At 43.2% G+C, this 24,989-nt stretch overlaps 1 protein-coding gene across 3 annotated transcripts in view; it reads right to left on the bottom strand.

Annotated features, from left to right (window-relative positions):
• WBP1L (WW domain binding protein 1 like) overlaps nt 1–24,989 on the bottom strand; it is a 61,562-nt gene that overhangs the window by 25,722 nt on the left and 10,851 nt on the right. The window contains exon 2 of one of the 3 annotated variants that reach the window (XM_079794282.1): nt 21,596–21,718. The exons of 1 other annotated variant lie outside the window; for it this stretch is intronic. In XM_079794282.1, coding sequence (XP_079650408.1) covers nt 21,596–21,622 — 27 coding nt within the window. In that variant the 5' untranslated portion in view covers nt 21,623–21,718. Of the gene's footprint in view, nt 1–10,112; nt 10,334–21,595; nt 21,719–24,989 lie in introns of those variants that run through there. One more of the 3 variants, XM_079794283.1, reaches the window with a different exon arrangement.

The following is a 24,989-nucleotide window of genomic DNA, read 5'->3' as shown; positions in this document are numbered from 1 at the left end:
AGACTGCCATGTGTCCACAGTTGGTCCTATGAGGGTAGTCCTTTCCTTCCCATGTTGTATCACTGCCTCTCCTGTTAAAAGCAGGGACTGCAAACTGGTGGACCTCAGGACACAATGGGCCTACTACTAACCAATTCTATGTCCACATGGTACTTGTTTCCCGATGTTTTGAAAAATTGAATTATCTGTATAACATTTTAAAATGAGAACAATTCATACAGAAATTCAGATTTCCAGATGCTCTTGAAAATTCAGGACCCATATATTAGGGCCTTAAGCCAAATTAGGCTGAGTCACAGATGTTCATGAGTTCTGGCTCCACCACAGCCTCCCCCACAATCCCTACTGTCTATCAGTGATGGCGAACCTATGACACGCGTGTCAGCACTGACACGCGTAGCCATTTCTGAAACGCGGCCGCTGAGGCGGCCGCATGCCGAGGATGAAACATTTGCTGCTCCTGAGGATGAAACATTTGCGACTAGAGTCTTGGAGTTAGTTTTTTCCTCAAAGTGACACACTACCCGAGTTATGCTCAGTTTTTTGGCGAAGTTTGACACACCAAGCTCAAAAGGTTGCCCATCACTGGTCTAAATACTTCATCTACTTGACTCAAGCATGTCACTGCCTGGCCCCTGTAGGCATCTGATTAGCTTCTCTTGCTCTCATGTTCAGTAATAGATTGTTCATCCCCTCACCTTGAGATTAAGACATGCGGTAGAGGCCCAAATATAAACAGCAGACATCTGAATTCTCTATGCTGAAGCTCAAGAAACACCTTACACACGACATGTAAAACAGGTACCTGGACAAAGAGAGGGCCCCCCTTTCTTGCATACGGGAAATACCTCTGCAGAATCAGGAAAACCTCCTGCCTTAACATTCAAGAGATGCGACAGAGAACCAAGTTCTGCTCAGTGTCTGTGTTAATTAAGCATTTGGCTGGGCATTTTTATATATGTTATATATTCCCCTTTATAGGAAATGAGGGAACTAGTTTAGAGTGGTCACACAGCTAGAACAAGTTTTCTAAACCTAAAGCCCAAATTTTAGTGGAAAGAATTTCATGCTTAGGGCTTAACCTAAACTTTCCTACTATATGCTGACAGGCACAAAAACAACAGATAAGATGTGAACTTGGCCTTTGAGAAACTTCATACTAACTAAACTGTTACGTTAAAAAAAACACACACAACAACAACAACAACAAAAAAACATGGACAGACAATAGTGCTGGGAAGGCCTGGAGAGAAGGGGTCAATGGGAGGAAAAAGGAGGCATCTGTAATATTTTCAACAATAAAGATAAATAAAATTTTTTTTGAAAGTTTATCTCTGGCCAGGCAGCTCAGCCAGTTACAGTGTCGTTCCAATATGCCAAGGTTGCGGGTTCAATCACCAGTCAGGGCACACACAAGAAGCAACCAATGAATGTATAAATAAGTGGAACAACAAACCGATGTTTCTCTTTTTCTCTCTCTCAAATCAATAAAAAAAAATTTATTTAATGTTTACCCATATTTTATGGATAAGGAACTAACATTTAGCATAAGACTGCAGATGACAGAACTGTATCCTCAAGACCCTGGTCTTCTGGCTTCTGGTTCAATATTATTTCTATGACTGGTTTCTAGCTCATCCAAGTCTTTGTTATATCTTGAACATGGCTCTTGATCAAATAAATTACTTCTCTGAAAGGGATCTGAAATAGTGAAGGTACAGGTTAATTTGTTGCTAATGTGCTTTAAAAAGAGATTCACCAGTTTCTTTTGACAGTGTAGAGCACACATGGGCACAGTCCTCATTTTAAGCAAAATTCTAAATTTAACCCCATTTTTTGGCCAGCAGTTCTATCCTGCCGCAGTAGGCTTTTGTTGGGAGCTAAAGAATAATGGGACTTGTCTTGTGTGCCTGTTGGTCTAGAGACAAGTACCAGAGATCTAGTTCCAATAAAAAGTTCAACACTGTTCAAGGAAACGGTTTACTTCTACCTCGGACAAAGGGCCACATTAAAAATGGTCTCCCTGCAAACAGATACAGTTTTTTTTTAATCTTCAGAATCCAGAGGCTCCATCTCCAAAATATGCTGAATAACTCTAAAGAACTTTCTGAACTCTAAGACCTTATACTTAAAAAGATGATTTAGAAAAGGGATGTCAATCTCTCACGTGCACCTACCCAAGACACAGCAGTAGGCACCTGGCTTGAAATACGGCCTGCCATTAAAATAACCACAGCCTCATCCAGGCGTCCTCAAACTACGGCCCGCGGGCCACATGCGGGTGTTTTTGCCGTTTTGTTTTTTCACTTCAAAATAAGATATGTGCAGTGTGCATAGGAATTTGTTCATAGTTTTTTTTAAACTATAGTCCGGCCCTCCAACGGTCTGAGGGACAGTGAACTGGCCCCCTGTTTAAAAAGTCAGAGGACCCCTGGATTGGTCTTTAAGCTGTATGAAGTTATTTGGGCACTACTGGGATCCTACCCTTCAGGGGGTTGCTTATCCAGATTATTCCGATTAAGTGATGAAATGTCAGTTCCCGAGGGCTGGATCTTATTTTTATTTTTTTAATCCTCACTGGAGGATATTTTTTCCATTGGTTTTTTTTAAAGAGAGAATGGAAGGGAGAGGGAGAGAGAGAGAAACATCGATTGGTTGCCTCCCACACGCACCCCGACCAGAGCCAGGAAGCCTGCAACCGAGGTACGTGTCCCTGACCGGAATCGAACCCAGGACCCTTCAGTCTGCAGGCAGATGCTCTAACCACTGAGCAAACAGGATAGGGCCAGAGGGCTGGATCTTAGTTTCCCACCCAGAGTTTCTGGCACCATTGACATTTGGACCCGGATCATTCTTTGCTGTGAGGACTGTCCTGCGCTTTGCAGGATGTTTATTTGCAGTGTCCCTGGCTTTTACTTGATAGAAGCAGGTAGCAACACCCCACCCTCCTTGTTGTAACAACCAACAATGTCCAAACATTGCCAGATGTCCCCTGGAGAGGGGGGGGAAACTTCCCCTAGTTTTAGAACCACTGTTCCAGACAAATTTTACCCCACAATTTAGTGCAGATCTTGTTCCATCCAGTCTTGTTGCCTGGTGGCCTCAGGGGCTCCCCAACCACTATAAATTCCCTGAGAGCAGGACTAATGTCAATCTCCCAAGTGCACCAACCCTAGCAAAACCTTCAGAGAGTACTGATCCTGGTGACTAACAGTCAAGTAACTCCTGGGCTGATTCTGCCCCACACTCCCTGTGCCTCTTAGCTATGACGTACAAGAAGGGATCCTCCAACTGTTAGGCGGTGGTGATGTGATTTCGCATTACCGCGGAGGGACCTACCCAGGGTTTTCTGGTCGTGACAGGTTTACAGTAACCCAGCAAAATCTAAGCCTGGCCCAGATTTATTCTGGAACCTCACCCAGAGACAGGGGAGTGATTGCACATTCTATTTTTGCTGGCAGCCTGCCCCAGCCTATCCTGGGCCTCCTCACCACACTCCAGAGCCACACCCAGAGTGGGAGGTCACAGGTATTCACACCACTGCCTGGTGGGTAACTAGGGATTTCCAAACCTTGATGAAAACCACACCACACGATAAGTTGGGCAGTATATAAAACCATGAATGAGAGCGTGTGTCACAGTTTAGTGGAAGCTCCTGAGAGGAGTGTGCTAAACAAGAGAACCAAACAATAATAAATACTCTGGCCTCCTTGATGCAGTGCCCAAGGGAACCAATGTCTTATATGCAACACAGTCCCAGCAAACCCTCAGCCGCTTTTAGGAAAAGAAGGCACTGTGTCATATTCCAGCCATTCTCAAAGCATGTCTCCCACTCTCCTAAAATGCATACAGCTTCCCACCACTGCCCCTCCTCTCCCTTTCAGTTAAAAGAACAAGATAATTCAAGCCAGTCACCTCAGACTGAATCACCATTTCCAACAACTGGCAACAGAAGCCTCGTGTGAGGTCCAGGGTTCGAGCCCAGTTGAGCTCTGCCCAAGGAAGCAATGGCTACAGAGGGGCACAGAAATGGCAAAAACAGGTCAACCTGCCGGGCTATTTCAACTATAGATTAGCACAAACAGTCAAGAACTGCTTGCTGGGGGGTGGGGGGGGGGGGGGGCAGGGTAGAGTTAAGAAACTAGTATTTGGTTGGTAGGGAATCAAGCAGGAGAAGATATTTTACAGCCCAGTTTTTTAAGTAGCCTAAAATTATTGTTTTTCTGGACTAAAATTTACCTCTTCAAGGGAAAGGGGAGGGAAGGGGAGGATCAAACTCATGGGATGTCACTGGAGAAAGTAAATGTTTTCTTTGGCTCCATCCTGGGTAAAAGTTTCAAAATCAGCAGTCTTCTTTTCCACTAACGTATTGTCCAGTCCACTGGTTTCACTTTGCTTTGATAACAGGAATGTGATGAAAACAAGCCAGATTCCTCTTAAGAAGTACCTTCTTATAATAAAGATGGTTGGGGTTCAAAAATCCACCTGAAGCCCTGGCCAGTTTGTCCAGTGGTTAGTGTCAACTCGTGGTTCGATTTCCAGTTAAGGGTATATACCTCGGTTGCAGGCTCGATCCCCAGCCCTGGTTAGGGCTTGTGCGGTAATTGATGTGTCTCTCACATTGGTTTCTCTCTCTCTCTCTCTCTTTCTCTAAAAACCAGTGGAAAAATATCCTCAGGTGAGGATTAAAAAAATATTCACCTGAAAAGGCTTAGATGACAGCCACCCTTTCTCACCTTTAGGGGACAATAGTGAACTGAGGTGTTCTGTGATGCCGTCACAAGACTTTTACAAGTCAGTTCCGAGAAGGATTTTGGCTCCAACCTTAGGCAGTACAAACAAGTGTCACCTGGCGTGTGCTGCACCATACACAGCCAGTTACCTTCCGAGCAGGATCTTGCTCAATTTGTCCTGAACCTGGTAGAGAGAGGCTAAGCACACAAAGAGGGTAATGGTGACTGGAAGTCAACACTTGGTCCTCTGCTGAGCCCAGGACACGCAAAGAGAAGGTCTTGGTGCTGGTACCACACCAGGGCAATATGTGAGAGTAGGACAACACTGAGAAGACCTGGCCCAGAGACACCATTAGCTGTGAGATCCTGAAGAGAGAACTGCTTGAGTTTCAGTTTCCTCACAGTAGAAAGTAGATAAGACTGCCTACCTCCTGGGTGGCTGTCTTGATGAAATAATAAAAGTATCATGTAAGCCCGGCTGGCGTGGCTCAGTGGTTGTGCATCAACCTATGAAGTAAGAGGTCATGTTTCGATTTCTGTTCAGGGCACATGCCTGGCTTGTGGGCTTGATCCCCAGTGGGGGGCATGCAAGAGGCAGCCAATCAATGCTTCTCTCTCATCACTGATGTTTCTGTCTCTCTCTGCTTCTCCCTTCCTCTCTGAAATCAATGAAGATATATTTTTTAAAGTATCATGTAAATATCAGATAATATTCAGTAGTTTATGAGTAAATTAGACGTTGGCAAATTCCTTCTTCCTAGTCATGGCTCCCACCTTGCAGCTTTAGGCTGGCTATCACCACAGAATTTTCAGTGCTGTCCTTGTAAGACCCTAAGACAGTGATGGGCAACCTTTTGAGCTTGGTGTGTCAAACTTCGCCAAAAAAACTGAGCATAACTCGGGTAGTGTGTCACTTTGAGGAAAAAACATTATTTCGCAAATGTTTCATCCTTGGCATGCGGCCGCCTCAGCGGCCGCATGTCATCAGAAATGGCTACGCGTGTCAGTGCTGACACGTGTGTCATAGGTTCGCCATCACTGCCCTAAGATCTCTTACCATGCAAGGGAGCAAATGGGGTTCAACATCTGGATGACCTGACAATCCAGCAAGCATCAGGCCAAGCAAGGGCCTGTAAGTACCGGCTCCCCCTTTCAAGAATGCAAAGAGCCCCTTGGGCCAGGAGTTGGTTCCTCTTAGATGTCCTTATCCATGACAAATTCTAACATGGAAAGAGCACACTGCCTGAGAGAGTCCCAGACCTACCCCAGCTTTATTGGAGACTACTCATTTCTAGTATCAGAGATCATCTTACTTTATCGGTGAGGACAAGTTGGGGTGCAGTGAGCCCCTCCCACAACATTCCGAGGTACAAGATATAAATTATTGTCTTGATGGATCTAGCCTGCATTCCATCGACTAGAACTTATCTTCAACTGGCCCTACAGTGAGTGCAACAACTGAGACTACTGGACTGTGGAAAGGGCCACCGGTAGAAAGCTATTTCTTCACTCCTCTTCACTCACAGAGCACTCTATTCCTCTCCAGTGTTACTCAGCATCACCTGCCTAATGCTCCAGTTACCTGCACACTTGTTCTATTTCCCCTACTTGACTGTAAACCTTGAGGGCAGGGACAGAGTTTATACGTATTTGTATGCACAACGTGCTTTGAATAAAATAGGTGCACAACACTTTTCAGATACAGAATGTTGGTCATAAGAATCCTTCAGCATTATAAAATCAATGCCTTCTGAGTCAAACAGGAAATAAAATTCATGTAAATCAGCAGACTAAGAACATTCTATTGAAATCTTGTTCTCTGAAAATCAGTAATCCATCTGTTAGCTATACATGATAGATTTTCCCTTAACCAGAAAACTCTGATCTTGCCAGATAATACAAAAATAAATTAAAATAGCATGCTTAAGTGTGTATTTTATCTAAAATTTGGTACACTGAACTATTCAAAAAAAAGTTCAGCAGATGACTCTCTTCTGAACTTTAGCTCCTTTAAGCACAAAAACTATTCTTTAGTCAACACTGTATTAGTTCTTCCACGCAAAGAACAGTAAAGACAGCTCACTGGAAGGAAGGTACAGGCCTATCTGCCCTTTATAGACACTGAATTCATGCCACACTCATTTTGACTGAAGTGCCCTAATGTTTCCTCCTTCTCTGTGACATATAGGACACCAATATTGGTGAGCCAAGTTCTTTAACAAAGACCCACAGATGACGGTTTCCCTTCTCATCCACAGGAGAAAACAAAAACAACAGTCCCAACCTGATCTGTCTAGAATGCTCTTTCCCCAGCTCATATGTCTGGTAAACTCCTCCTCATCCTTCAAGATTCAGGTCAGATATCACCTTCTCAGGAGAGCCTTCCAAGCCACTTCCCCTCCCCCAACCAGATTTAGATGCTTTCCCACCCTCAGCTATCACAGGCCCTGGGGATTCCTCAGGTGTAGTCTCAGCGCATGGTAATGTAACTATTTCCAGGCTACTAAAGGTCGGGTGGAATGGGGAGGCGTCTCTCAAGGTGTGACCAGAAATTTCCAGGATCAGAACCACCTGAAGAACTTCACAGAAATGCATATCCCCACACCCGCCACCTACTGAATCTGCACTTTAATAAGCCAGATTCACAGGGGATTTTTATGCATTTTAAGAACTGCATTAGAGTGTGAGCTTCCAGGAAGTAAGGACTGTGCTTATTTTGTCTTAGCATCCTTTGTACCTTGACCCCATTCTAAGTGTTCAAAACCTCCATGCAGTGGTATTATTCAGTAGATGATGCATGCCTGAGAGTCTTCAGAGTAAAATGTAAATGTTCACACAGAGAAGAGCAATGTCTTTCCTAGATGGTCCCTGGACCACCTAGAAACAACCCTCAGAAAATATGCCCCAACTGGAACAATGCATTAATCCTACTCTACTCTCACAGACATTAGGCCTAGCAGTCTAGGTGAGAAAATCTTCAGGCTTTCAAAAAAAAAAAAAAAGTCAACTACCATTTCCCTAATGAGCTGAAGAATTTTGGGCAAGTACTCAGCATGTACTTTTGTAGAAACAGAATCACACTATCACATAAGACAAGGTTGTGAGTTGTGGATTAAAAGGGGAAAAATATTTTAAAGTGCATACATATTATGTATAATAAAGACTAATAGCACAGGGAGGGTGGGGAGAGATTAACAGGGGAATTTATAAGCATATATGCATGGCCCACAAGCAATAAAGTGTGGTGAAGGGGGGCTGGGGAGTAGGAAGGGGTGGGAGTGGAATGGGGTGAAGGGGGTCAATGGGGGAAAAAAAGAGGACATCTGTAATACTTTCAACAATAAAGATAAATTTTTAAAAAGACTAATAGCATATATAGTTTATGTCATTTTTTAAAAAACAAAATTATCACCAAGTAATCTTTACAAGGCTGGCTTTTACATAGGTCCAATAAAGAATATAGTTACACTATCGCACAGAAATGCTAGAAATATACAAAATTCTGTAATCAAAATACTCAAGGTTTTTATAGGCAAAGCTTGAATCCCAGAAGCCTAGGGCACAAAGGGCCTCCAAGAGGTTCTCTAGTTCAGCCTTCTACCAGGAGCCTATTCAGAAGCAAGAGTAAAGATTCACCTGCTGTTGAACCTCCGAGGTGCTCCTCATTGACAACCAACCGGGCCCTTTACCCATCACTGCATCCTCTCACTTAACTGAGTGGAGGGTACTGGATTTCCTCTCGCCCCCAATACCTAGATGTATACTGGTACATACATCCCCCAACTCTCAGTCAATGCACAACAGTAGTCACCAAATGACTGGTGCAAGAGCTCCTGCCCACCCACACCCTCCACAGTCCGGCCTCTGCTTCCTGGTATCCCTTTGGTCCTGCGTCCTTTAGGAATGAGTAGATAAAAATAATAGTTGTTTTTAACGAAATGCCAACTCTCAGCCCGCCAAAGTGCTCCTGTTTTAAATACATTCTTTTGTGAAATCCTCCCAATAACTCTTTGAGCAGGCTTTATTATTTCCATTTCAAAGATGAGGTTCAGAGCATTTAAGCAGGGCTGCCCTGCTGAGACCCCAGAGGAGTCAAGATATGAACACAGGTCTCTCTGGCTCCCCAGCCCTGCTCTTGTCTCTATCAGGCTCTCTCCCCGTCATCTGACCCAGCATGGGATGCTTCACCCATCCCATTTCCAATGCTGCTCAAAAGCCTCACCAGGGCTCACTCTGCCCATAGGTTAAAATGACAGTCTTGGGTGACAGAGGAGATGCTCAAATGGGACCCCACTCTCTGCTCATCAACTGCATTAAAGGAACACTGGAGATCAACAAGAGCAATAATGGAATATGTGGAGCTATTCAGAGAAGCTTACTTTTAAAAGAATTTCAGGCAACCCAAGGGAGATCTGCTCACCTAGCACTTTTAAGACCAGCAGTCCTTAACAGGGACTCTCTAAGGCTTCAGGTCTGATCTTCCCTGTGGCTTTTCCTCACCAGGAACAGGCAGCAGAGGGTGTGTGTCCCACCCCACCCCCTCTTACAGCCGCTGCCGCCAGTTACAGTTACGCATTCCGATACAGACATGCCTTTCAGACCAAGGAGGGGGTGGGGATGGCCAACTCTCAGAAGCCCTGGAACAAACAGTCAGCAACAGCTGTGTCCGAAGCAGACAGCAGTTGGTCCCCTGCTACTGTTTTCTCATCCCAACTAGGTTACCAGCTATAATGTAGTGCTCCTACTTCAAACAGTAGCTCCCAAAACAATCAAGTCTCGGCCACAGGGGTCTGCTGGCTTTGAAAAATCAGTCAAGAAGGCCGAAAGGTGGTCCATCCCACCCCCATCCCTCTACAGGATGTCCCTCAGGCACACAGCCCTGACCACAGGCTTAAAAGGAGAAAGCCCTTTCCATTAAAAGAAGGTCCCCTCTCCCCACTCAGAAATCTCTTTAGAACCAGAGAACTGTGAAGAAATCTCTGCTAACTAGCCAAATCAAAATGGAGAAGGAATAAAAAGAGTTTCTTTCTGATCAAGAACCCCATTCTGCCTCTCCCCCTCCCTCACCTCAATCTCTCTCAACTGTTTCCTCCAAGCAGCTCTGGAAATGGTCTTACGGTGTCTAATGGAAAATCAGAATGGACGCCCCAGACAGACTCAGGATGTAGGGAGTTAAGAATATGGTGGCTCTAGAAGTAAGGAGCCACTATTAAACACCAAGGGAAGACTAGAAGTCTCTGTATGGGAGCTGTCCTGTTACAACTGCGAGACATTTTCTAAAAGGTTCCAACCTCCACCCCAAGCAGTAGCACCATAAACAAGCTCCCTCCCTTCTTCCCTTCCCAACCCGGATCCACGTACACACAACCAGTTCATTACCTGTCTCAGACCCAACAGGGAAGGCATCCTGCAAGAGCATCATCCACACTAACGTTTGCAACAAAGGGCTTTTACAAGTTAAGTTCTTGGAATGAGCATTTCCCCTGGTGGGCCTGTGTGCTCCGCAGTCCCAGTTAAGCAGCCTTCCTGAGCAAAGCAGAGAAAGTAAACAGAGTCCTGAGACCAAGCAGGCGCTCTACCTCCTGCTCTCCTTGCTACTCCCCACTGTCTGGCTCCAACCCACCCCCACCTTCTCGTGACATATCTCAGACGCAGCAAAGCCGAAGCTGTCTGCCAAGGGGGAAATGACATCAGTTCAGGCACAGCAGAAAAAGCTCCAGACAGCTGCTGTGGAATAGTGAGGAGGATGTGCTGCAAACCCACGATGGCCAGCCCTAGACCCACTAGCGCTGGAGCCTACAACGGAGGACAGAAGCGGCCCCACTCCTATCAGCTCCCCTCGGCTCTGAGCAGGCTTGGCTGTACATAAAGCAAGAGTCTAAAGCTGAGAAGAGCTACATTTCTCTGAATAAGGACCCGACACTACAACCCCCAAGGTATTGTTTCTCCTCCTTGGGAAAGAAAATCAAGCCGAATGACTTAGTTTCACAGAACCTCCCCCCTCCTCCCGCTCCCCCCACCCGACCCCTGCCAGAGTCCCTGCTCAACAAATAGTGCTTTAAGTCTCTAGCGGTCCCACTTTCTCTAGGGATTCAGACAATTGGCAGGGGGCGTGGAGAAGCACCCCTTTCCCGGCTAAGGTATGACATGCTACCTTGGACACTGATCTCTCCAGCCCTCACTTCAACAGGAGAGTTTATATTTCATAAACAAACTGCGCATGTACAGGTGCCAACATCTTTCCTCACTTGTCTTACAAAAGGTACAACAAGTCCCACCGCAGCCTCCAAGTTGCCAGTAAAGCAGATCATCTATATTTAACTCTTGCTTCTGAAAAGTTCACCACCTTAGGTTTGTTATGCCTTCTTCTCTAAGCTCAGTTTATGGAGAAAATGGCTCTCTTCACAGCAAGCTTTGCATAAAAAGCAAAGGCCCCTGGGGCTGGTGTCCTGATCTGACTTTTCCTAGTCAGTGATGTAAGCCAGCTCTCATCTGGCCACCGTTCCCGAAGCAGCAGGTCACAGGAGCTCTCTCCGACCTGGAATCCTCTACCAAAGAAAACACCAGCAAAGGACAAAGGGCCTATGTTTGGATTTGGACTTGCAGACATAACTCTCCTTAAGGAGAACAATCTTTAGAGGAACTTTATAAATCCAAAGTTACTTTCTACTAACTTCGTAACGTGCAAATTAGGTATAGTTTCCATGACTCAAAGCAAGTATATCTCATCATCTTATTTTCTTCAACAATTTTCTTTCAGTGATATTTATCAAAGGCCTCCTTGGGAGTGGCACGGTGCTTAGTATGACCCAGGTAAATCAGAAATGAGTCTTGCAAATTAGTATCTTTCACCCCCACCTAGGATAATAAATTAGCAGCACACAGCACTTAGAGCATGGTGAATTGCCAGAAGTATTTTTCAATCATTAGTGAATCCAGCCAAATACTAGGTGCTTGCTTCAGGTCTCCCACTGCCGGTCAAGGTCACATTGACTTTCCTGACAAGGAAATGAATGAGCCAAGCCAGCTGAGCCATTTCCTCAAGGCTTATGAAAAGAATGAATCACAGCCTCACTGCTATGGAGAAGAGAAGAGGGGAGATGTGCAGAGAGAAGTGGCTTCTGCTGCTGAAAGAATGGCCTAGGGAACCATTCTTTGGCATATATGCATTCTTAAGACACGGTCATACTGTCTATCCCATGCCTTGCTACAGTCCACACCTAGAGGCCAAATTGCCAGCCAGGTAGGCCTGGACATCAAGGCACAGCCACCCAAAGAAGAGCGAAAAAGCTGTTTTCAATGCCTTCCTTTCATTTCCTCAGTTCCCTGGCAACAGCCGACCACCACAAAACAAGTGCATCATTAAGTGTGACAACCAAACTGGAGGAAAGGGCATCCTAAGCCCTTCATGGGCAACTCTGATCTGAGTGGTACCTGCAGTTCTCCAGAAAGAGTACCATGGCGTAAGTGTACTTACTCATTGGTTCCACATCTACTGAACGCCCAGTGTGCCAGGCACTGTTCTAGGGCCTACAGATACCACCATGAACAAAATACCCAAGAACCCTTGCTCTGATAGGCTATGTAAACATTCCCCATTTCTAAACAATACTCATTAGCAGTGATCTCTGAATAAGTGGAATTGCAACAAAATTACTAGAAAATAAATAATAATTTTGTAGAAGTTCAATCTAAATGATCAAAATTGCATCATAGACTTCCTGATGTTCCCCTAATACCATGGTCGGCAAACTGCGGCTCGCGAACCACATGCGGCTCTTTGGCCCCTTGAGTGTGGCTCTTCCACAAAATACCACAGCCTGGGCAAGTCTATTTTGAAGAAGTGGCATTAGAAGAAGTTTAAGTTTAAAAAATTTGGCTCTCAAAAGAAATTTCAATCGTTGTACTGTTGATATTTGGCTCTGTTGACTCATGAGTTTGCCGACCACTGCCCTAATAAATACTGCTTTAATGGATACTACTCAAGACAGTGTGTCTAATCAGCATTTTTTTTTTACTTACGAGATTATACATTGCTGTGGGCAAGGCAGCATTAAACCCAAAGCATTACACTTAGCACAATATCATACACTATAATAGAGTGGCTACTGACCATGGATGGCTTCTTTTCACTCATCTACTTTTTCTTGCCCAGCCCCTTGCTGACCAACTCTCATTGAGCACGGAGATTTGGGGAGTGGAGGGGTGAGGAGAAAAAGAGGCTGAATTGGTAAACGCAGGCATTCCAAGGAAAGCAACTTCATTTCTTGCCATGCCCTGCAAATATTACCACAGCCCAGTGGCAAAGTAGTAGCTTTGGGATTTAAGAGGCAAGATGATCATTAGCAATTTCTGCTAGTATGAAAAAAAAAGGGTTCTTTTATGTAAGTGATCCAGGTTCATACACGGTGGACCAAAGGTAAGTCAAATCCTTCGTCATATAATTGTTGTAGTCATCTGTCTGATAATGCAGAATTAAATTCAACAATGAATTCTCCAATTTTAAAAAAGGAAACTAAACCAGAATTAAGCAGGATTATGTTGACAAAATGCTGCAGTTAAACAACTGTTTATGGCCTCAAGCAGTGTCTGAGACATCTTTCTACTGATCAGCCCCCTCCTTCCCAGTTCACAGAATTCCCAAAGACAGTAATGCTAAAACCCTTTGTATCCTGATTATTATTTAAGAAAACATACTACAACAGTATATATGTTCATGGCCAGTTGGCATTCATTCTTTCACTGTGGTTGATTTAAGAATCTTTTGGCAACATTTTCCTTGGCAGCCTATGTATTTATAATTTCTAATTCTGGGACAGAGGTGGGAAAAGATAGTTATTTGTTCAGCACTGACAATCAGCGAGACTCTGTGCTAGGAACTCCAGTTGTGGCTCACAATGCCACAACTCCCCCACAACATAGGTAGCATTAACCCTATTGTTCACTTGCAGAAACTGAGACATGTGAGACCTTGCCCAAGGTCACAAAGCTAGTAGTAGGAGAGCAAGGATTTCAATGAAGTCTCTTGCTCCAAAGACTCTTTCCTTTACAATAATATTAATAATGATATTAGATCGGAAGTTACTAATAAAAAAAAAATAGAATTCAGGGTCAGTTGAACATTGTCCCTAGTCAGTGCCCCAGCACCCTGTTTAAAAGACAGCCACTTAGACTGGATCTGACAGTGGTGTTCCGGAATATGGAGCCAGGGCCCCTGGGCCCTAGAACTGCCATTCTGACTCACTCTGCAGCCAGAGTTCTGTGAGGTAAATGACTGGGAAAGCCATAAGGTTCTCATTTGTTCCCAGCACACAGCCGGGCCCCTTTCAAGGAGCAAGCTAGAGTGGAAGACCTTCCCGTGCCTTGGATCTCAGGTAACCTGGCGACCTGTTCCCACACTCAAGTCATCTGGATGGCTGAGGCTGAAGGGGAATTCTAATTTTGAAGTAAAGAAATCTGAAGAAAGAGAATTTTATCAGAATAGGACAGCAACTCCCAGGCTTCTGGGGTAAGAGATAATGTCCAGATCTAAGGCCATTTTATTTCCAGGAGCTTTGATTAGAGACTGCTAGGCAGACACAGACCATCTAAGATAAGAGACCTTTTTTTCCTCAGGTTGGCACAGGTATACTTAAATGTTTTAGAGTTCTGACAAAAAAACAACACATACAACAGACTGGAATACTAACTCAAACCCAAAGCAAGGTGAATGCCACCATGAGAGTCAAACCAAGTACCTTCACGGCATGAACGTGAGGCTGGGCATCAGTAAAAGGATCCTGAAGTAATTATTTTGGGGAATTCCATGGGAAGAATTCCAAACTCAGAACAAAGATTTTTTTCAGAACTTTGCCAAGTAGAAATGCTAAGGATCAGTTAGCTGCCAGAAGCCAAGAATACTAGCTTATCTGTGTCCTGGGGCTGAACAAAGGCAGACGTGTAGCAAGCCGGCCCAGGCAAGAAAACATACCACTCCTAGTTTCTGAGGAGGACAAGGAGCTTTATAAGACACGGGGCTTATTTCCTCTACACGGTCTCCATGAAAACCTGTGGATGCTTTCTTACTATTGAGTCTTCACAGAAAGAAGGCTAGGCTTTCAGCTCTTAAATGCAGTACGTAATCACTTGCTAAACACCAAAAGATGTATTTCAGAGAGAGAGGATCCTAACATATGTTGATATCTGACATTTAACAGATGAAAAACATGAGCTTCCGTGAAGTTAAGGCAAGTCATTCAAGGACCCACACCTAGTAGGCAGTGGAACCAGCGTTTCAACTAGGCCTATTTGGCTCCAAAATGTCTTGAACACATATGGAGGTAACATTTTGGTATCTTTTGTGACCCGATGTCACAGTCACATCCAGTTATCCAGGATATATCATGGGAATGAGAAGGGTGGACTACTGAAAGAATTAGTCTTGCCCTGGAGGATTTGTTTATTTACCCAATTAGGAAGAAAAGATAGCAGACACAGAAACAAACATGGGCACTTCATAATAAATATTGGAGGGGAGTAAAGACCTTAAGTCCAAGAAGGGCCTGAACAAGGGAGGGTGTTAAGAGAATGACCAAAGAAAGGTTTAAGAGATGGGTATTAAAATAAGGTATAGGGTTTGGGTGGGAAGATGAGCACACTAGAAAGGGCCAACCATGGCCAAACCCATGGAAACAAGGACACAAGGAGCATCCGAGGAAGGTGGAAGATGAAGCAAAGGTCAGCTGGAGGTAGACTGTAGAGGCCCTACAATGTGTGTCTTTACTGAGTACTTTGACCAGCACATTTTTTCTTTTGAATGACGACAGTAGTGCCAAAAATATCTAGGACAGGAATTTCTGGTTTACTAAGTATCTTGGGCTCTCTTTTTGCTTGTTTAATTATATTTACTACTAAAATAAGATAAATCTTTCAGCTGACTCTGTTATACTATGGGAGTGGGAGAGGTGGAAGGAAGATACCCTGGTCAATGTACAGTCTCAATCTTTTAAAGAGAAATGAAAGTAGCAGAAGCTGAAACCACTTTACAACAGCTTCCTAAGGTTTCTGCCTCTTGCTTCTCTCATCCTCTAACAAAAAAAATCCTTTTGTGCTGACAATCAATCACTCCTCAGTATTTATTACTTTCTTGGATGAACACTGCTGCCCTCTCCAGAGAGTACAGGGGTCTCTGAAACTCACTACTCACAGTGGGCCATCATTGATGGTTAATGGGCTATTGCTGGATATGCAAATTTAGCTTTATCAAATGTAATAGCAGCCTGTCTGCCCTCATACCAAAACGCAAGGTTTGCCCTAACCCAGTGGTCAGCAAACTGCGGCTCGAGAGCCACATGCGGTTCTTTGGCCCCTTGAGTGTGGCTCTTCCACAAAATACCACAGCCTGGGCGAGTCTATTTAGAAGAAGTGGCGTTAGAAGAAGTTTAAAAAATTTGGCTCTCAAAAGAAATTTCAATCGTTGTACTGTTGATATTTGGCTCTGTTAACTAATGAGTTTGCCGACCACTGCCCTAACCGGTTTGGCTCAGTGGATAGAGCGTCAGCCTGCGGACTGAAGGGTCCCAGGTTCGATTCTAGTCAAGGACACGTACCTCAGTTGCAGGCTCCTCCCTAACCCAGGTCATAGTCAGGACGTGTGCAGGAGGCAACCAATTGATGTGTTTCTCTTACATCGATATTTCTCTCTGACTTTCCTTCTCTCTTCCACACTCTCTAAAAACCAATGGAAAAATATCCTTGGGTGAGGATTAAAAAAAACAAAACCACACCCACACACACAAAACAAACCAAAACGCAAGGTTCATCTTTCCTGCCCTAGAAACAGTTCAACCTCAACCAAACTGGCAAGTAGCCAAGAATTATATGAAAATTAGCAAGCCAAGCTCAGGGCTGTCCCCGGACACATTTCGTGTCTCCTAATGAACTGTTCTTTAAACCAAAGATTGGAATAACAACAAAAGGAGGGACAGAGGTCACTCACACTACATGATACACACTCAGAACTTGGGAAGAGAAATCCATTAGGAAAATTAGTCTTCCGGGTCTCTACTAAGTCTGATTTCATCTTCCACTTTTATTTAAACTTCGGGCAAAACAAAAAGAGATGTGGTCCACATCAGGTGGAAAGGTGAATGCAAAGTGTGGCAGGCACACAGAAAAAACTAAAACGAAAGTCATTTTATTAAAGGCACTTCGACTCTGAGTCCCTGGAAGCAGTGCCTTAAACCAGACCCTCTAGGTTGAAGGTCATAAGAGCAATCATTTGCATTGTCCAGAGAGAGACCATCTTGGTTGTGCTTTTAGAGAAAAATCCACTTACCTGTTTTCTGTGCTCAGACACTCAGCAAAGTTACTTATTCTCGGGCTTACCTCCTCTTCTAAAGTTCACACAATTTAAGGGCAAGATCCATAACTCTCACTTCTGTGTCCCTCACAATACCTTGCACAAAATAAGCCCTCAATAAAAGATTGTTACATGGTTGAACAGACTTCATGACTAAAAAGAAGTTTGTAAAAATGAAGCTCATATAGCTGAATCCCCAAACATTAGCGTGGGTAACATTTTCCTGGCCATAGAAACCTGATAAACAGCTAAGAGATGAAGAAAGCACCTGGATATTACTCCAAGGTTTGATTCTACTACTGGGAAACCCTCTGTGGATCTCATTATCTGTACGTCTCTAATTTCGCAGCTGAGGGATTTAAGTACTTAGGCCACCTCAAAAGCAAAAGTCCCGTCTTCAAGAGACTTGATCTAAACCCCCAACATTTGTTTTTTAATTACAGTGAGTGGGACAAAGCTGCTCCTGGTTTTGTCTCCCATTCACCAGATAACTCCATAAGCAACACCTAGAAGTTGCCATTTCTGCATAAAGGATTGTGAAACTTAGTAAGATCTAGTTGGAAACACAGTTCCCAGCACCATGCATTCCCTCATTTCCTGGATCTCATGTAAATCAAATATTACCTCCTCTCTCCTTAGGCTATGTGGTAACCAAATCTACGCCAGTTCTTAAGATTTCATGGTCGAAAACATTCAGACAGTTTATCACTCCCATAAGTTGTAAGAAGAGGGAAATTGCAGAAAAGGTGGCACTAACCAGTGAGAAACACAATAAATCATCTTTCTTGCAGAGAGCTCAAGGTTTATAAACTATTTTCATATCCATTTTAGTTGTTCCTTACGTCAGCTGGTGACAGGGCTAGACAGTTATTACAATCCCCACTTCTCAGAGGAGTCTATTGAAGGTCTGAAAGTGTGAATGACCCAGAAGTAAGATCTAGGGGACAGAGGTCTTCCCAGGGAGCCCCAGTGAGTAACACTCAGGGGGAGATTTACCTTTCAACTAGACTCTGTCAGGGCTCTGGCATTCTAAACCAGCCATGCGACCACCTATTCTCACGACCCTGGGCCAATTACTTTACTGTTCTGAGCCTTCATTACTTCTGTTAGCATTGTCCAGAGACACCGTCTCCCCACCCTCAAACCCCCGCCCCACCGCCCGCCCCCGCAGCAGCCAATTCTGCCGATAAGAGGCCCAGGTGGTCAAAGAAGTCTAAGGTCACTTTTGGAGATTTACTATGCACGTGCTCTACAGTTAAGCCTCTGAAGAGTCCCACAGTTAAGCCTGTTCAGCTCTAAATCTGCTACATTTTGAATAGCACAGACTCTTTCTTACTGAACTTCCTTTCATAGCACCGTTATCTCTACAGTCTTTCAGCCTCCATATTCTATGTTCCATTTCTCCTTCAGCAGCCTTGTGCATCTGCTGTGAAACCCCTAATACTCTATCTTGAGGGTGGGCACAGTCAGCCAGTCAGGGATCGGGCGGGGGGCGGGGGGCGGCGGACCACAGAGCTTGCACCCTTAGACAGCTTAAAAAGGAGAAAATACACTCATGGGGCCCTAGCCAGTTTTGTTCAGTGTTTAGAGTGTTGGCCCTTGGACCGAAGAGTCGTGGGTTCAATTCCAATCAAGGACACATACCCTGGTTACAGGCTCGATCCCCAGCTGGGTCAGGATGTGGGAGGCAACCAATCAATGTGTCTTTCTCACATTGATTTTTCTCTCTCTGTATCTCTCCCCCACCCTTCCACTCTCTCTAAAAATCAATGGAAAGATATCCTCAAGTGAAGATTAACAAGAGAAAGAAAATGCACTCATGGGGTCTCCTTATTTTCCCGGATTTCTCTGAACATTTGTGCAATCTCAGATAAGGGGAGGGTTTTTTCCAAAAAGTTTCCCTACACTAGAAATTGAGGGCAAAAGTCATAAGCTAATCTTTCACTGGGCAGAAGTTAGAAATGAATGTGTGCCAAACAAAATGACAAAGTTTTGAGGGGTGTAAAAAAGGTTTGCCAGGATTAGAATTCCACCCCTGACCTGTTCAAGTAAAAAAAGAGAAAGCTGTGGCTGGAGAAGCACTTTTGAAGGGTATTGTGTGCGTTTTTTTGTTTGTTTTTAATCCTCACCTGAGGGTAGACTGCCATTGATTTTTTAAAATATTTTTTGTTGATTTTTAGAGAGAAAGAGAAACATTGACATGAGAGTAGAATATCAATTAGCTGCCTCCTGCATGTCCCCTACCAGGGATCGAGCCTCTAACCCAGGCATATGCCCTAACCAGGAATCGAATCACAACCTTTTTATATACAGGACAACAGCTCCAATCAACTAAGCCATACCAGCCAAAGTGCATCCACTGATTTTTAGAGGGGGGCGGAGGGAGGAAGAGGGAGGAAGAGAGAGAGAGAGAGAGAGAGGTGAAAGAAACATCAATTGGTTGCCTCCAGTACATGCCCCAACCAGGGATCAAACTCACAACCTAGGTAAGTGCTCTGACCGGAAATCGAACTCGAAACCTTTCCATGTACAGGATGATGTTCCAACCAACTGAGCCACGCAGCCAGAGATGGGGAGTGACGTTTTTTAAGTAGCGGAATACTTAGTGAGGGTTAATTACTTATGAAAACTGAAGAGCTGTCATAATTAGTTGAATTTTTAATAGTTTTTACCCCAGGATCTAATTTAAATGGTTCCATGCAAGATCCTATCTTATAACAGTAAGAAATTATTGTCCATGTTTTAGGGTACGATATGGGATGGTGTTTATTTTGAGGAGCAGAACCCTTTTATTTCTTAGACATTCAAATGGAACTATTTATGGTTGAAATAATGTGAAATCTACGATTTGCTTCAAAATAATTTCACTGGGGATGAATTAAAATGAAAGGGGAAATAGATAAAACAAGACTGTCCATGACAAAATTGCTGAAGTTGGTGATGGGTACATGGGTTAATTCTCTTTATTTTTATTAAAAGAACTAAGGAGCCCAGCTGGTGTGGCCCAGTGGTTGAGCGTCAACCTATGAACCAGGAGGTCACGGTTTGATTTACGGTCAAGGCATACGCCCAGGTTGTGGAGCACGAAAAGCTCAAGTGATAAAAGAAAAAATAGGTAAGCTGAACATCGTCAAAATTAAAAAGTTATGCTTCAAAGGATACCATCAAGAAAGTGAAAAAAACCCACATAAAAATGAAAAGGAGGAAATATTTGCAAATCATTTATCTGACAAAGGACTCATTAGGCTTAACTGTAGGATTCTTCAGTGGCTTAACTGTAGAGTATGGTCATCATGAATCTCCAAAAGAGACCAAGACAGTAACTTCTTTAACCACATGGGCCTCTTATTGCAGATAATGGCTGCCTCAGGCAGTCTTTGGACAGTGCTGATAGAAGTAATGAAAGCTCAGAAAGGTAAAGCAGTTGGCCTAGACTCAGGAGAACAGGTGGTAACAAGGCCAGAGCCTTAAATCTAGTTGAAAGGAAAATCTCCCCCTGGGCTGACCCCTTTCCCTTCAGATAAGGAACTTTAAAACAGGCCAAATATCAAATAGATTTTTTTCCAAAGAATATATACAAATGGCCAATAAAAATGGAAAAGCTGTTCAATCACTAGTTATTAAGAAAATGCAAATCAAAACCAGAGTGAGGTACTACCTCACATACACTAGATTGGTTATGATATAAAAGACAGACAAACGAACAGGATGTGGAGAAATTGAAACCTTCATACATTGTTAGTGGGGATATAAAATGGTACAGCTGCTATGGAAAATAATCTGGCAGTTCCTCAAAAGTTAAACATAGATCGCCCTAGCTGGTTTGGCTCAGTGGATAGAGTGTTGGCCTGTGGACTGAAGGGTCCAGGGTTCAATTCAGCCTAGGGCATATTCAGGTTGCGGCTTGATCCCCAGTAGGGAGTGTGCAGGAGGCAGCCAATCAATGATTCTCTCTCATCATTGATGTTTCTATCTCCCTCTCCCTTCCTTTCTGAAATCAATAAAAATATATTAAACAAACAAACAAAAAGGGTAAACATAGCTCTGGCTGGTGTGGCTCAGTTGGCTGAGCAATGTCCCATGCACTAAGAGGTGGCCGGTTCGATTCCCGTCAGGACACATGTCCTAGTTGCAAGCTCGATTCCCAGTAGGGGGAGTGTAGGATGCAACAGTCCATCAACTGATGAAGAGATAAAGTGTGTTACACCCATACAATGGAATAGTAATCGGCCATAAAAAGAAATGAAATACTGACACATGCTACAGCATGGATATACCTTGCAAAAATATTATGCTTAGTGAAATCAGCCAGTCACAAAATACCACATGGTGTATGATTCCATTCACTAAAACCACTGAATTGTACAATCTAAAAGGATGATTTTTATAGTATCTGAATTATATCTCAAAAAGCTTTAAAAAAAAAAGGCCTCAAAAACCATTTTTACCTCAGAACAGGATGACAGGATGTACCAAATGGAGGTTGGGGTCAGATGTCAAGCAGCCCCAGAGAGCGCCTCACCTCAGTACAGTACACCGTGTTCTGCATGTGGTCTAGCACTGTGGTCAGAATGGACGATGAACCACAACTCCCACTCTCGAGACATCACACTTCCTTGCTGGTGGTAACCCTCCACTCTTTGCTCTACTCAAGAGAACAACAATGATGTACAAATCAGAATAATAGTATATATTCTAACTTACCTGCTCTACAATTTCGTTCTTTATTATTAGAAAACAATTGCTGGAAAAACACCTCTCATCTGATGATACGGAAAGTAACGCGCATGTCTTTTGGACTAGGAATTAACCAAAATATATTCTTAAATTCCTCCACTGGAAACAGATCTTGGGTCAGTCAAGAAATAGGGAAGCCTTAAAGGTTCCCCAAACATAATAACAATAATAAGGGAGATTAGCATTTACTAATTACTAGGTGGCAGGTACTGTTCTAAGTGCTTTGTAAGTATTAATTCAATTTATCCTCACAATAACCCTATAAGCTAGGTGCTATTATCCCATTATACAGATGAGAAAACTGAGTTAACTAACTAGTCCAAGATTATAGGGAGGTAGTGTGCCTCCAGAGTCTGTACTCTCAGCAATGTTACTTCCAAGGGTCCCTTCTGGGATGATCATCATAAATAGGTGGTTGGTTGGGCCAGCATGCAATTAGACTTGTGTGTTGCATAGCAACTGGGCGACATTTTGCTCCAGGGCAACTGCCTGACATTTTCCAGGGGACTACAAACCACTTCCTTCAGCACCCGGGCAGGCATTTCTATACTTCTCCAGCTACAGGCTCCCTGTCCTTAGGTGAATCCTCTTCCTCAGCAAATGGAACAATGGGCTTGCAGACAGGGAAGGGACTGAACTTTTGAGGAAGTAAAGTGAAATGTTCCCCAAGTGCTCATGTTAAGAATCAGAAGGAACCTCTTCAAGGATATTCACAGGACATAGGTCAAGAAATGTTGCTTACACTTTGGGGAAATGAGCCCTTGCATACCCTAGTAACGGGAATGTAAACTGATAGAACCACTGTGGAGAGCAACTTGGCACTACTGAACCCAAATTTCCTATCCCCTAACGTCACAATCCCCAATGCCACTTCCAGGAATCTAGCACAACTACAGAAAGAAATTAAGTACAACAATGTTTACCTGGCAAAAACTTGGACACAAGGCATGTTTATCTATAAAGGAGTGATTAAATAAAGGCCTAATGCAATAACATACAGGCATTTAAAAAACATTAGAGGTGCGCTGGCCGGTTTGGCTCAGTGGACTGAAGGGTCATGGGTTCGATTCCCCAGGCTTGATCCCAATCAATATGTCTCTCTCACATAGATGTTTCTCTTCTCTTCTCTCTTCTCTTCTCTCTTCTCCTCTCTTCTCATCTCTCTCTCTCTCTCCCGCCTCTGTCTGTCTCTCTCTCCCCCTACCCTCCACTCTCCCTCTAAAAAAAAAAAAAAAAAAAATCAATGGGAAAAATACCTTCAGGTGAGGATTAAAAAGAAACACCCAGCCGAAACCGGTTTGGCTCAGTGGATAGAGCGTCGGTCTGCGGACTAGAAGGTCCCAGGTTCGATTCCGGTCAAGGGCACATCCCCCGGTGGGGGGTGTGCAGGAGGCAGCTGGTCGATGTCTCTCTCTCATCGATGTTTCTAGCTCTCTATCCCTCTCCCTTCCTCTCTGTGTGAAAAATCAATAAAATATATTTTTAAAAAAAGAAACACCCAAAAAAATTGGATGTAATTTTTTAAATGTTTAAAAAATAAAAAATAAATCAGAGGTATAATGCAACATATTCAGGTTTTAAAAAGTGCATGTTATAAATTACCCCATTTTTGTTTTAACAAATGAAAGGCAATAAAGAACCCTACACATACCACCAACTTTACATTTATTTATAGGAGTTATTTATATATATATATATATTTATATATACACACATACACATATATGTGTATATATAAATAAATGTATATATGTGAATTTATTACTAAAGGGTTGGGGCAAAAGTAGGTTTACAGTTATAATACAAATAATACAATAATAATAAATACTTTCACCTTTTACTCTAAGCATTGTTGTATTTCTAGATAATTTAACATTGTTAGGGACATGTGTTATTTTTGTGTAATTAAAAACTGATGTGAGCCCGGCTGGTGTGGCTCAGTGGTTGAGCATCGACCTATGAACCAGGAGGTCATGGTTCAATTCCCAGTCAGGAAGTTGAATATATATACATATATATGTTTAAAGAAATAAGAAAAAAGCACACAGGATGATGAACTTCTCACACTATTCAACTCTCACACTATTCAACTACTGAAGAGCTACAATGCTCCAACATCCCAGTGTAAAAAGCCAAATATTAACTTTCTCACCCAAAGAAGCCACTAAAGGGAAAATTCTAAGTCCTGACCAATAAATGAAGCTATGGAGTTCTATTTTTGTTTTATTTTATTTTTTAATACATTTTTATTGATTTCAGAGAGGAAGGGAGGAGAGAAAGAAACATCAACGATGACAGATAATCATTAATCAGCTGCCTCCTGCATGCCCCACACTGGGGATGGAGCCCACAACCCAGGCATGTGCCCTACCTGGGAATCAAACTGTGACTTCTTGGTTCATAGGTCGATGCTCAACCACTGAGCCACGACGGCCGGGCAATAAATAAAGCTGTGGAGTTTTTTGTTGTTGTTTCTATGTTAGGTTGATTTTTAATGGAGTGAAACTGCCAATTTTAGGTGAGGAACATAATTTAGGAAAGGGTGAACAAAAAAAGCATGTAGAATTATGAAAAACATGAATACTTTCACCATGAACAGATGCCTCTGATCTGCAAGAATGTTTAATGAAACAGTGTTACGACATAAGATCTGTCTTGCTTGACACTTAAAAATAAAAACAGACATGTTTTTATAACTTGACTCTAGGTCCCACACCCTTCGCAGCCACAAATATCCTTGCATCGTCTTCCGCTCTCTTTTACCTCTTCCAAAACAAGTTTAAATTAAATTCTTTAAAACACCTAAGATCATGAATCAAAACTTAGCTGTGGCCCTCTGAGGGAGATGATGGCACTAGGAACAGAAGATACATACACAGCTCATCTGCTTTCCCACAGAAGAAAGTATGGAAAGAAGAAAACCAAAAGTAAATAAATCAAGGCCATGGGAATGTAGCTGAGTAAGTAAGAGCATCCCATGCAAGACTGGCGATCTACAAGTCTGGGAGAATGACCTACTTTAATTCCCACACTGGGAAAGCCCAGAATTGTATCAACAAGCCGTAGAATTCAATAGGATGAGATATGTTTCCTTCCCCTCTCCTTATTTCCCAGATTGCAATGTTCTCTATTTATTTGTATTTCTTTGTTTGTGGTTTCCACATTGCAAGCAGTTTCTT

This window comes from Cnephaeus nilssonii (assembly GCF_951640355.1).
Source record: "Cnephaeus nilssonii genome assembly, chromosome: 16".
Lineage (NCBI taxonomy): Eukaryota > Metazoa > Chordata > Mammalia > Chiroptera > Vespertilionidae > Cnephaeus > Cnephaeus nilssonii.
Note: the sequence above shows the minus strand (reverse complement) of the source record. Positions and strands in the feature narration are given on the sequence as shown.